Source organism: Micromys minutus (genome assembly GCF_963924665.1).
Source record: "Micromys minutus genome assembly, chromosome: 6".
In the NCBI taxonomy this organism is placed as follows: Eukaryota; Metazoa; Chordata; class Mammalia; order Rodentia; family Muridae; genus Micromys; species Micromys minutus.
In genome coordinates this window covers 19,746,557-19,759,747 of record NC_137975.1, presented here as the reverse complement: position 1 = coordinate 19,759,747, position 13,191 = coordinate 19,746,557, and the positions used below count along the sequence as shown (strand labels likewise).

Below are 13,191 nucleotides of genomic sequence, written 5' to 3'. Positions count from 1 at the left end.
TTCGTTCTAAACAACATTGTCTCTTGGCTGAAAATATTCACCCTTCATAGTGACTTTATGCCTTAGGAAGCTGAGGAATGGACAGAGAGGTACCAGCCATAGGAGACCCAGAGTCTGTTAGAGCAAAGAGAGCTGCTGAGATACTGCTGGTTAATTAGACCAGACCAGAAGCATCTCTGGGCCTGATGTGCTAACTACCCCAGCTTAGCCAGGAATGAGGATGGGCCACTGCCAGCAGCAGACAGACTTTGAAGACCTTCCCAATGTCTGAAGCTACCACCAAGATGTCTTGGCTCCTGGAAGGATACCAGCCCTACTTCCGTATGGGCTCTGTCTTCACCTGTCCTGCCACACCCTCCTGTCGATGCTGTGTTAGATGGGTTTTATCTTTTTTCTTCTCCCAATCCCCTCCCCTATTTTTAGCCTTTACAGTACTTAAAAGGTTACAGGTTCAAATTCAACCATGCCTAGCCCTTTAAAGTGGGTTCTGGCATCAGAACCCAGGCCCTGGCGTTTGAGCAGCCATGATCTCCCTTACCCACTGAACCACTTCTCAAGCTCCCATACTTACTTCTTTATGTGGGTTCTGGGGATTGAACTCAGATCTTTATGCTTGCACTTTATTTCTCCTGACCCCACTCTGAGGTGTCAAGACATTTTAAATAGTGATCTGATCAAAAGCACAGAGAACCAAGTGACTCCTGCTGGACTTGTGAAGTCACGCGTTAACCACAACTACCAGGTTAGCACATTCTTAGCTCTGTACCAAAAGTTACCTCCCCACCCCATATCTCAGAATCAGTCTCAAAACTCGGTTCTTGAGAATTCCCGGACTCCCCTGTTATACATTCCTCAGGAGGCATATTGTTGAGGTTTGTTCTTGCTGTTTATTGTAATGCTAAGTGCAGGCCCCCTTACACCTGTGACCCTGCACCCCCAACAGCCAATAGCTAGGCAAAAGAGACATATGTGAGGTTTATGTTTCCTGGGCTTGGGGTCAGAAAGGAACCATGAGGGGAAGGTGCAGGAAGAAGGAGAAGCCACCATGGGTTACACGAGCCATACAAAACGTGGCCCTGAGGGCTGGCCAGTTGGAGCTAAGAGCAGTCCAGATGAAACATAATAAGTAATAATTCAGGGTTATTGATAGGAAAGTAGATTCTAATAACATAGAGGGTAGGAATCTGGCCAGTTCATGTGCTGTTTAAGGGGCATTGTAAATGTAAAGACCGTGTGTGTCTTTTATCCGGGAACTAAAGGGTCAAAGGTGGGGTAGAAATTTCTACAACAGCGTAACATAGCTGGCTGTTACAATCCTGTTTTAAAATCCTTACCTCTGAGTGCTTTGCCTTGTCAGCAGTTTGGCAAGGATTTATTGCAGGGGTGAGTCCAGACGGGTAAGCTCTGGTGGGGTCTCAGTTTACACTTGAACCATGGGGTGAATCTAGATGTGGGTCTGATAGCCACATACAGGCTACTGTTCTGAAGCAAGGGCATGATTGAGGTCTCAGGGAGAATATGCTGCCAGCGCAGAAAGGAACCGCTGGAGCTGGAATGTGGTGGGCAGAGTGTCTGCTTAGCAAGTAAGAAGCCCTGGGTTCCAGCCCTAGCCCTGCATAAACTGGGCATGGTGCAGCCTATCTGGAATCCTAGCACTTGGGAGACAGGGGCAGGGGATCAGAAGTTCAAGGTTATCCTTAACTACGAAGCAAGTTTGAAGGCATCCTGGACTACAGAAGAGCTTCTCTCAGACACAAACAACTAAAGAAAGAAAGAGGAGGACGTTAGGGGAGAGGATGGTTGATACCAATCCCAGGGTGTAAGTCATCTGTCACCTTCCTGAGAGCTGGACATAAGGCTTCACCTCCAGGGAGATGGTTCAAGGTTTCACACTCACCCAGTAGCTAAACATGACAGGGACCGTGGAAAGAGCTTGAACCGTCACTCCTAAAACGCAGGGAAAGACACACCTGTCAGAAGAGCCTTTCCCAGGGTGAGACAGGCAGCTTCCGGTCCTACCTGCTGTCCCTCTCACTGCTCCTCCCTCCAGGTGCTCTCCCTGTCCCCCGTCCTCAGCTCTATAGAGAGTAGAAAGTTGGACAAAATTGGATCAATCAAGAAAAATGACCCAAGTCTATTTGCCAAGGTTTTCTTCTACCCTCCTTGTCGAAAAATGCCGTTTGGGCCAAGACATTTCTCCACCACTGAAAAAAAGAAAAAGCAGCATATGTTAATTGTATGCATATTATATGCATACCATCAAAACTGTATCTTGACTTTAGTGGCCGGTTATCACTCTCCCTGTTCCTCCACTCAGCCACCCCTCCATCTTTTTTTCTGGTCTCCATCTTTCTTCCCCCCTCCCCCACCTCGAGCTTTCCACTGTAGGTCTTACATGACAAGTCTATCTCTCAAGTCCCTTATTGGGGCTCCTAAGTTAGCCTGACTAAAGTCTCATGGTCCTCAGTCCCCAGGGCTTGGCTCCAGAGTCTAGGATCCAGGAATCTTATAATCTGTGATATGATGAGAGCCTACCTCTGGGGGTCATTGTAGAAACTTAATGAGTTAATTTGTGTCAGGTGCTTATAACTGTGTGCAGGGTAAAAAAAAAGTGGGTCATGACTACTGCCTCAAAGACAGTACTTGGGATAAACACACACGTGAGCGCGCGCGCGCGCGCACACACACACACACACACACACACACACACACACACACAACTAAACGAAAGGAGACATGTACTTCTGTTGCAGTTATAAATGACAATTTTTGACTCTGAGACACCAAGTCGGTCAAGTCACTGTTTTCTTCTTGAGAGGGTGGGCCCTTGCTCTCTCTTCACATTTGCAATGAATTGTTCTTTGCCAGAGATTTGCCTCCAAGCCCCAGTGTACCGAGATTCAGGGCTACACGGGTATTCTGCAGAGCGGCCCACAGAGTTGGCTCCAGATTTTATAAAGCTAAATTTGAATGTTACTTGAGTTTAACCACTGATTATAAAACAGGCCCTGGGCAAAAGTGCACACCACTAGATTCTAAACTTCCAGATGTTGCTGCTGCTGGGGTGACTCATTTTATTTTATTCTGGACTTTGAATTAAAAGACAATTCTGCTTGGGCATGGTGGTTTATTTCTACTATTGAAGCACTTCCAGAAGTGGACACAGGAGAAATAAAACTTCAAGCCTTCCTTGGCTTTGTATAGTGAGTCCAAGGCCGGTCTGGGCTATGCATGAAACCCTGCCTCAAAAGTCTTAATTAAATACTGTTGCCTGCACAAGGCTGATGGTACCAAGAGTCAGTTCCAGTCTGACCCAGTCTCACTGAGCTGTACCCTTGCTGAATGACTGAGATGCACTGATGGATTTTGGGTGGTGGGTGACAGTTATTGTCTTCAGTTGAGTAGCTTATAGTGAGCGTACCAGACTCCTGTGTATTCCAAAACTATGCTCACACACAAGACCCTGGCTAAAAATTAGGGGATCACAAACAAAAGAAAAGGGCATGAAAGGGACTTGTATAGAGGAAGGGAGGTGATGGAAGATGTGTGTGTGTGTGTGCATATGTGTATGTGTGCCTGTGTATAAGTGTGTGTGCGTGTGTGTGTGCCTGTTCAAGTGTGTATATGCTTGTGTGTGTGCATGAGTGCATGTGAGTGTGTGCCTGTGTGTGAGTGTGACCATGCACAAGTGTCTCTCTCTCTGTGTGTATGTGTGTGTGTGCATGCATGCATGTATGAAAGGACAACCTTACATATCAGTCCTTAACTCCTCTTTTGTTCCTTGCCACTGTCTACCTATGAGATTTTGAAGACTTTTTCCATCTCAGTTGCCGTCATCCATGGTGCAGAGGGAGTGTAGTGCTCCAGGCTAGCTGCCTGTGAGCTCTGGGGCTCCTCCTGCCTTCCATCTCATCCACCGATTCATCTGGCTTTGCAGATGCCTGTGGGTCTGCACTCAGATCTGCACAGTTGTGTAGCAAGTGCTTTGCCCGCCCAGCCATTTCCAGACTGGAACTAGTAATAAAATGCACCACTATCATTTTGATAATATACCGTTTTGTTTTAAAAACTAAATTAAAGCTTCTGAATCCATGCTCTGAGAGCTGAGGCTGGGAATGGCACTCTTCCCTCTAAGGATGTGGTGACAGTGCAGCTGGTAGGGAAAAGGGGAGTTGCTATCCCATAAATCATATCAAGTGATCACCACTTTAGGGACAGGTGTCGCCTTATGTCAGAGGAAAGCACCAAGAGCATTTTGTCAGTACCTTTCTGGTTCATTTCTCTTATCCGAACTTCTGGGTCCCAGCAGTTCTCTTGGATCACTCTGAAGACCTTCCCATCTTTTATCATCTTTGCTTCTCCCTGTGTCAGAAAAGCCACATAAGCCAAGGCCACAATGCTCGGGTAAATCCTGTGTTCCTGAGCGTGAACATTCAAGTGGCAAGCACATACACGTGAGTGTGTGGAGCAGGACCCCCTCTGCTGTCCACCTTGTTTTGTATTTCCCTTCTTTCTTTTTCCTTCCTTCCTTCCTTCCTTCCTTCCTTCCTTCCTTCCTTCCTTCCTTCCTTTCTTTCTTTGCCTTCTTTCTTTGCCTTCGTCCCTCCCTCCCTCCCTCCCTCCCTCCCTCCCTTCCTTCCTTCCTTCCTTCCTTCCTTCCTTCCTTCCTTCTTCTCTTCCTTCCTCCCTTTTTCTTTTTTAACATGGGTACTGAGAAATTGAACTCAGATTCTCAAGCTTGCAGGGCAAAGCATTTACTGATGGAATCAGGTCCCCAACCTATGTTAATCTTTTCTTAAATGCTTTGGAACATGTTCCTCCTCCCGTAGAGCTTTAGGGATTTTTTCCCTACTCAGCCTGGAAATAAAAATCTGACTGCTTGCTGGAGCTCAGGCTTTCTGCCTCCTTTGCTGTCTGGTACTGAAGGGCTCTCGGTGCAGGGGTCAGCACCTGGACACAGACACAGCTGTGTGACTATGATTCATCATCTTGCTGTCCTGAACCACCGGCTGAGAGACCCAGCAGGTGACTTGAGTGTGGGAAATGTATCTGCGATGTGACAGGACTGGAAGGGACCTTTGAGAGACACCATACTCTGGCTTTCTAGGGAAGCGAAATATGGGCAGCAAAAGTAAGTTTGTGAACAGTGCAGGTCCATCTTCATCATCTGGTTCCTCCTAACAAATTAGTTTCTTTATTCTGTCTTAATATACTATAGTGATCTACAGGGAGAACTAAGTCACTACCCTGGGACAGAGCAGTAAATGCTAAAAATGGTTCCAGGGCAACTATAACAAGGTATAAATGTTAAAAGAAATTTTCGTGCTGGAGTTTCAGTTCAATTTTGTATTTTATTGATGTTGCTGTCTGATGTCACTTCCGTTTTCCCTACTATGTCTTAGAAACTGCGTGGCTACTTCCTTGCCTACTACAGAATTAATGGCAGTGTGAAAGAGTTTATTTCTTGGATGCCCAGCCCACAAGAAGTTGAGCCAGGCACCCTCAGGTATGTGCTGGGAGAAACTCACCTTGCCTTGATGTTGAAGCTGCACCCAGCCTCCATAGCCGAACCTCTGCAGTGAGGAGAATTGCAGTTAGACTTAGTCAGTGAAGAAGAGGGGCCTGTGGCCAAGATGCATCTTCCACCCGGTCCTATCATCTTCCTATGTGTTCCCTTCTTCATACCTGCCCAGCATTTTAATTAAATCAATTTACTTTTAAATTGATATATTTATAGAGAAAGAAAAACTCCTATATCTGGGCTAGGAATGCAGCTCAGTTGGAAGGATACTTGCCTAGCATGCACAAAGCCCCAGGTTCCATCCCCAGTACGGAATAAATTGGACGAGGTGGTTCACATCTCTAATCCCAGGATCCAGGAGATGGAAGCAGGAGAACCTTGAGTTCAAGGTTATTATTTCTTTTATAGTGGGTTTGAGACCAGCTTGAGCTACATGAGTCTCATTTGACCAATAGAACTCCCAAGTGAGAGAGAGAGGGGGAGAGGGAGAGGGAGAGGGAGAGGGAGAGGGAGAGGGAGAGGGAGAGGGAGAGAGAGAGAGAGAGAGAGAGAGAGAGAGAGAGAGAGAGAGAGAGAGAGAGAGATCTATTTTCTTAGGATAGTCGTTTAGAGTCAAATCATGGGATGAGGAGATAGTTCAGCTGAGGACCTGGGTTTGACCCGAGAATTTATGTAAAAAATCTGGGCACAGTGACTCACATTTGGAATTCCAGTAGACTAGCAGCTTTCATTATGGATGTCACTGCATCACTGTTGCTAAAAGTTACCTTATAGATTAACCCAAAGCATTTCTCCCCATGGATTCCTGAGCCAAGATCCTATTATTGGTAACATCAGAAAATAAGTCCTGATTCTCCAGAAACACAGGTCCCATGAATTTGTTGTCTTTCCACCTCAGATGGTCTGTTTTAAAAAATGAATGTATGAAGCCTGTTGGTGGTGGCATAGGCCTTTAATCCAAGGAGGCAGAGGCAGGTGGATCTCTGAGTTTGACGCCAGCCTGATGTACAGAGTGAGTTCCAGGATAGCCAGAGCTACATAGAAACCCTGTCTCAAAAACAACTTTCCCATTTGACTAGCACATTTTCTCCTAGTAGACTTTAGTGGCTATGCTTATGGAATAGATGAAATGTGCCGTGATCTGAAGAGGCAGGGCTGTTCCATGTCTTTCCTCCACATGAAACGGCTGAACAGAAAAGCATTCCCTGTGACATTTGACAATGTGTTAAATATAGTGAAATGCAAAACTTTTGAGTGGTGTGTTCTCTTTTTCTTTTCCACTCTCTTAACAGGGAAGCGGTGCATTATATCAATGAGAACCTAATTATTAACTCAGATGAACTTGGAAGAGACTGTCTGTCTGATCAATGCTGCTAAGACATCCATTTCTTCCAGAATTATTGGAATAAATGGTGATTTCTTGCTAATATGGTCATAGACACTGTGCTTGCTGTTAAATACACAATTGTGAGAGGCCAGTCTCTCTATCCAGTCAATTCTGTTAACATTCTGAAAGCCCGTGGGAGAAGTCAGATAGAAAGCATGCTGACCAATGGCTATGCAGTCAACGGTGTGGTTGGATAGTTAATGCAAAATGCTTGTCTTGACTTCAGTCTGCAGAAAACAAAAATGAAGCTTGGTATACAGGCAGTTATTACAGACCCTGAGAAATTGGACCAAATTAGACAGAGAATCAGATATCACCAAGGAGAGAATTCAGAAGATCCTGGCAACTGGTGCCAACATTATTCTAACCACTGGTGGGATTGATAATATGTATCTGAAGTATTTTGTGGGAGCTGGTGCCATGGCTGTTAGGAGAGTTTTAAAAAGAGACCTCAAACATATTGCAAAAGCTTCTGAAGAAAGTATCCTGTCTGCGCTGGCCAATTTGGAAGGTAAAGAAACTTTTGGAGCAACAATGTTGGGACAAACGGCAGAGGTCGTGCAGGAGAGGATTTGTGATGATGAGCTGATCTTAATAAAGAATACCAAGGCTAGGACATCTGCCTCGGTGATCTTATGATTTCATGAGTGATGAAATGGAGCGCTCTTTACACGACGCTCTTTGGGTGGTGAAGAGAGTTTTGGAGTCAAAGTCTGTGGTCTCAGGTGGAGGTGCTGTAGAAGCTGCTCTGTTTATATACCTTGAAAACTATGCAACAAGTAGGGGATCTTGAGAATGGCTTGCCATTGCAGAGTTTGGGTCTCTGCTTGTGATTCCTAATACACTGGCAGTGAATGATGCCCAAGATTCCACCGACCTGGTTGCCAAGTTTTTCACAATGAGGCTCAAGTTAACCCAGAACATAAAAGTCTGAAATGGATTGGTCTTGATTTGGTCCATGGGAAACCACGAGACAACAAGGAAGCAGGAGTGTTTGAACCACCCATAGTTAAAGTGAGGAGTCTGAAGTTCGCAACAGAGGCTGCCATCACCATACTTTGAATTGATGATCTGATACAATTACACCCAGGAAGCAAAGATGACAAACACGGAAGTCATGACAATGCTGTTCACTCTGGTGCCCTTGATGACTGATTGGATTTCCCTTTTATTTATAACTCTGTCAGGTGCAATGTCTTAGCCTTGGGTGTCTCACATTAAAGTATAGCAAGATGTCAACAACAACAGCAGAACAACAACAACACATGTATGTTTCTTTGGGTGCACATGTGTGTGGAGGTGCATGTGTAGGTGGGGGCCAGAGGAATCCTTAACTGTTGCCCCTTAGGCACTGTTCACCTTGATTTTTGAGACAGAATTTCTGCTAAGTAATGAGCCCTAGGGATCCACTTGTCTCTGCCTTCCCAGTTCAAGAATGGCAGGATTACTTTTTAATATGAGTTATGAAGCTGTAATTCAGGCCTTTCCACCTATAAAGCAAGGACTTCACTGACTCCCCCACCCCCCCCACCAATCACTGGAATTTTCTTTCTTGGAAGTTTCATGGAAAACTGGAAATTGTTCTACCTCAAGATCCTGCTACACCACTCCTAGGCATATAAGCAAAAGATGCTCCACCATCCCACAAAGACACTGTTCAACTGTTTTTATGGCAGCTTTGTTTGTCACAGACAGAAACTGGAAATGACCCAGATGTCCCTCAACTGAAGAATGGATAAAGAAAATGTGATACATCTATGTAATAAAATGCTATTCAGCTATTGAAAACAAAGAGATCATGATTTTTGCAGCAAATGGGTGGAACTTGAGAATACCATCCCAAGGGAGGTAGCCTAGACTGAAAATGACATGCATGGTATGTACTCACTTATGAGTGCGTATTAGCCATAAAATGCAGGTACCATGTTACACTCTGCAGATCCAAAGAAGCTAAAGAAGAAGGAAGGTCCAAGAGAGGATGCTCAAATCTTACACAGAACAGTCATAAGAGGAAGCTGGAGGGAGGAAACTGGGAGGGAGAGAGGATGGGAAAGGGAAGTTGGGGGTTTGGGATCAAGTGTGGGAGAGACAGGAGAAATGGTCAGATGACCATGAGAACGAGTGGAAATCTGCAACTGACATAGGTGGGGGCAGGGGGCATCTAGAGGATGAGACAGAGACCTGGGATAGAAGAGGTACCCAAAAATCAACACAGGTGATCTCATATGAAACCTTAAGAGACTACTTCCTGTAGTCAGGCAAGAACCACAGTTGAGCAATAGGGACATCAACGCACCCACAAAACTTTCCCCCCAAATTTATCTTGTCTACAAGAAATGCAGGCACAGGAGATGGAGTAGAGACTAAGGAAATGTCCAACCAATAGCTGGCCCAATTTGAGAACCATCCCAAGGGCAAGCACCAATTCCTGACAATATGAATGATACTCAGTTATGCTTGCAGACTGGTGTCTAGCATGCTGTCCTCTGAGATGCTCTACCCAGCAGCTGACTCAGAGGGATGCAGACACCCACAGCTAAACAGTGGACAGAATGTAGGGACTCCTATGGAAGAGCCCGGGAAAGAACTGAGGACCCTGAAGGAGATGGGAATTTCACAGAAAGACTAATGGAGTCACCTCAGAGACTGAACCACCAACCAAAGAGTATATACAGGCTAGACCCAAGGCTCCCTACACCAATGTAGCAGATGTGTTTCTTGATCTTCATGTGGGTCCCAAACAACTGGAACAGGGGCTATCCCAAAGGTTATTGCCTATATATGGGATATGTTCTTTTATCTGGGCTGCCCGTCTGGCCTCAGTGGGAGAGGTTGTGCCTAGCCCCAGAGACTTGATGTACCAGGGTTGGGTGATACCTACCCTCTCAGAGGACAAGGGGAGGGAGTGGAAGAATTGTTGGATGGGTGACTGGGAGGAGAGGCAGTGAGCAGGATGTAAAGTGAATTTAAAAAATAAAAAAATCTTGACTCTACCCCTGATTGAAATCACCACCAGCACGTAACAAACAAAAGACTTGTCAGAAATTACTTCTTTAAAACTATTAGTTAATCATCTCCCCAGATATGTTGACTCTGCTGTTTTCTTCCTTCATTGCACAAGGGAATGGAGGTTGTGGGGGGTGTGTCTATTAATATTTAAGAAGAGAAAACAGGTTCGAAAGGAGATACTAGTTCTTCCAAAACCACTTAAGATTCTCAAACAAAATAGCAATAGCTCATTCTTCTCATTATCCTGTTGGAAAGTTTGAAGAAACTGTGAGAAAAGATCAGAGACAGGTATTTTAAAATATTTTCCCTACTAAGAAACAACTTCAAAAAAATGAAGACATTCTGCTATAGTCAATGGTACTTTCATACCCACTCCACGGGGCAGAAGATGTGGTCTAGTGCTTGTCTAGCATTTGCTGTGACCTGGGTTCCGTCCCTAGCATCACATAAACGAGGGATGGTGGTACCCACCGATGGCTCCAGAACTGTGAGGGTGAAGGTCAGAGAATCAGAGCTTATCCTCAGTTACAGAGTAAGTTCAAGGCCAGTCTAGGATAAAGAGATGCTCTCTCTCAAAACAAAACAAAAACAAACAAACAACAACAACAAAACCAAAAAATCCCCAACAAACTACAGTGTAGATATATATACCTCAAGTCTGACTTGTTCTACTCTGACAATAGAGACTTAATATAGACTAGAAATAACAGAATACAGAGAAAGACCCCAGCAACACATAAATATGTCACATAAATATTTAACTTACTCCCATCTTTCAGGAAACTATGGCCACTGGAGTTTAGTTATTCCAACACTGGATAACCACTATCACTCCCAGATAAACTTCTACTGTTAAAGATCTGATTGTTTGACCTATGGGTTGTGATCCCGTGATGAAGCCCCCTCTGTGGGTTTATATGAGTGGGAGAAGTTGGGGAGGAGCTTGGTGTCTGGGAATGGATAAAGTAGTAATATATCTTGGGTCAGTTTTCTCCATTGGCTGGGGTGAGCCTCCTCTGCAGGGAACCCACAAAGCTCTGGGTTATTTTCTGAATATCAAGTACCCCACCTGTCAAGTTGGTTACTAATGTAGATTTTAACATATGTTGTGCCATTTTATACTTATCTGTCTAAGATGTTTTTGTGTTTTCATGTGCTCATGCATGAGTATAAATGTGTGTTTAGTGTTTGTGTGTGCTCATGCATGCGTATACATGTGCGAATGGACAGGTACACATGAAGAGTATTATTTCTCCTCGGGTTCCATTCACTTTGTTTTGTTGAGGCAGGGTCTCCCGTCAGCCTGGGTTTCACCAACTACAATAAAGGCGCTGGCCAACAAATGCCAGGGATCAGTCTGTCTCTGCCTTCCTGGTGATAGATTACATGTCCCCACACCTGGCTTTTTATGAAGGCTCTGGATTGAACATAGGTCCTCGACTGAGGTATCTCCTCGGCTCTATATTCTTTAATCTCCAGAGGTACGAAGTATTAGGAGTATCGCTATCGCTCAATCTGCTTGCAGCATGTGAGACTTCAAGGTAAGGAGCCTGGTTACTGGAGCCAACTACTGTTTTGATGGAATTGGTGTGAAGAAGGGGAGATGGCATTTTTTAAAAAAAAGCCACCAAGATGTGTGCTCTTAGCTTCAGCTGGAGAAAGGCTTGTAGGGTAAGAAGCAAGGGAAAGCAAGAATGTAGTAGTCTGCTATGGAAAGCTTTCTTCTCCCTGCAAAAAGAAGGCTTCGTTCTAGGCTCCTCTGGGTGAGAGGAGAGAGGGAGGGTCTTCATTTTAGGGCGGGGCTGGAAGCATCCTTCTGTGCTCAGAATAGGGAATTTTATTGGGACCTAGTGAGAAGATGAACATTCTTTCCAAGGAGGCCAGAGAGTGCGTTTCCCCAGAGACAGTAAGCATCTGCTTAAACTCTTGGGAGGGAGTTCCAGAGGTTGGTTTTCAGTTTAAAGTCCCACAGTTAAGAATGCAGCAGTAGGTTGGGGTGGTCATGCACGACTGTAATGCGACACTCAGAAAAGCTGAGGCAGGAGAATGTTAAGTCGGGGGCCCAACCCGGGTTACCTAACGAGAGCCTGTCTCAGGGTAGTGTAGAGGGGGCATGGTGGAGAAAGAAGGGGAGCTGGTGAAGAAGGGGGGAAAGAAAGAGGGGGAGAGAGAAGCAAAGATTGAATGAAACATCGGATTCTTTGTGTAGTATACCTGTATGTGACTAGAATTGAAAATTCCTCTCTGATTTATTATGTCTTAGTCCCACTGGGCTACTCTGACACAATACTGGAGGCTTATAACACAGACTTTTATTTCCTGTAGTTTCAGAAAGCTGGGACATCCAAGACAGAGGAGCTATTGGATTCACACGATGGGAAGAGGCTGTTCTGGTTCCTGCAGAGCCTTACAACAAAGGAGACAAATTTGGCCTGTTTTAAAGAAACAGCCCAGTTCCTCTTGCTCTAATTGCTTCCTGAAGCCCCATCTGTGTGTACTCTTGGGTTTCATTACGAATTTTGAGAGGACATAACATTTAGACCACAGAACTTTCTAAGCACTTTCAAGATTCCCATCTAGACAGAGAGGTAGAGACCATGGAGTGTGGAACCCTCTTGGTGGGTGTCATGCTGGCCACTCTCTCAAGGAAAGTAAGGTGAGGAGCGTCATCTAGAAACCACCCTTAAACTGTGGGTCGTGATCACATGTGGTAGTTACTTAACGGGTGTTGTAAAACATTTGGTAACAGCAGAACATGCAATGATCAAAAATTAATTCAGTGTCAGGCGTGTAGTGAATCCAAGGTGGTTCTGGCAGGCAGTGCCCATATTGCATTGTGCAATTTCTCTGAAGCCTTGGTTCTGAACACACAATCTGTGCACTTTGCACTGTGCAGGCTGTCACACCGTGCAACAAACACCTCCGCTGAGAATCAAGACTGTTGTATGCAATGCATTGCAGTGAGTACTGTACATATAGTTTCTGGCTCTTAGAGACACGTAATGGATTCATATGGAAAACAAAGCCTTTCAGTACTTTCCAGCCATCACTCCTCGCCTGTAAGTATGCTATTAGTATATCTTTAGATTGTACTAGAATGTTTAGATTGGGTTAGAATATTTGTTGTAGTATTGCTATCCTGGGGCTGGAATGTAGCTTTATCTGCAGACTGCTTTTTTTCCCCCATGTACAAAGTTCTGAGTTTGATCCCAGAACCAAATAAACTGGTATGGTGGCTTATGTCTCAAATCCCAGCACTCAAGAGGCAACAGCA

General features: G+C 44.9%; 1 protein-coding gene and 1 pseudogene across 4 annotated transcripts in view; one reads left to right on the top strand and one right to left on the bottom strand.

The window, feature by feature from the left end:
• Positions 1–13,191, bottom strand: part of ACMSD (aminocarboxymuconate semialdehyde decarboxylase) — a gene marked incomplete at both ends in the record, with an annotated part of 34,454 nt that overhangs the window by 18,174 nt on the left and 3,089 nt on the right. For 2 of the 3 annotated variants that reach the window (XM_080918195.1, XM_080918193.1), the window contains 3 exons: positions 1,898–1,947; positions 4,266–4,362; positions 5,529–5,573. In XM_080918195.1, the coding sequence (XP_080774321.1) occupies positions 1,898–1,947; positions 4,266–4,362; positions 5,529–5,573 (192 nt within the window). The remainder of the gene's footprint in view (positions 1–1,897; positions 1,948–4,265; positions 4,363–5,528; positions 5,574–13,191) is intronic. The other variant, XM_080918194.1, reaches the window with a different exon arrangement.
• On the top strand, positions 5,402–8,063 carry LOC308421761 (T-complex protein 1 subunit alpha-like; annotated as a pseudogene). The gene is made up of 2 exons: positions 5,402–5,506; positions 6,814–8,063. The product of its transcript is annotated as a T-complex protein 1 subunit alpha-like (transcript).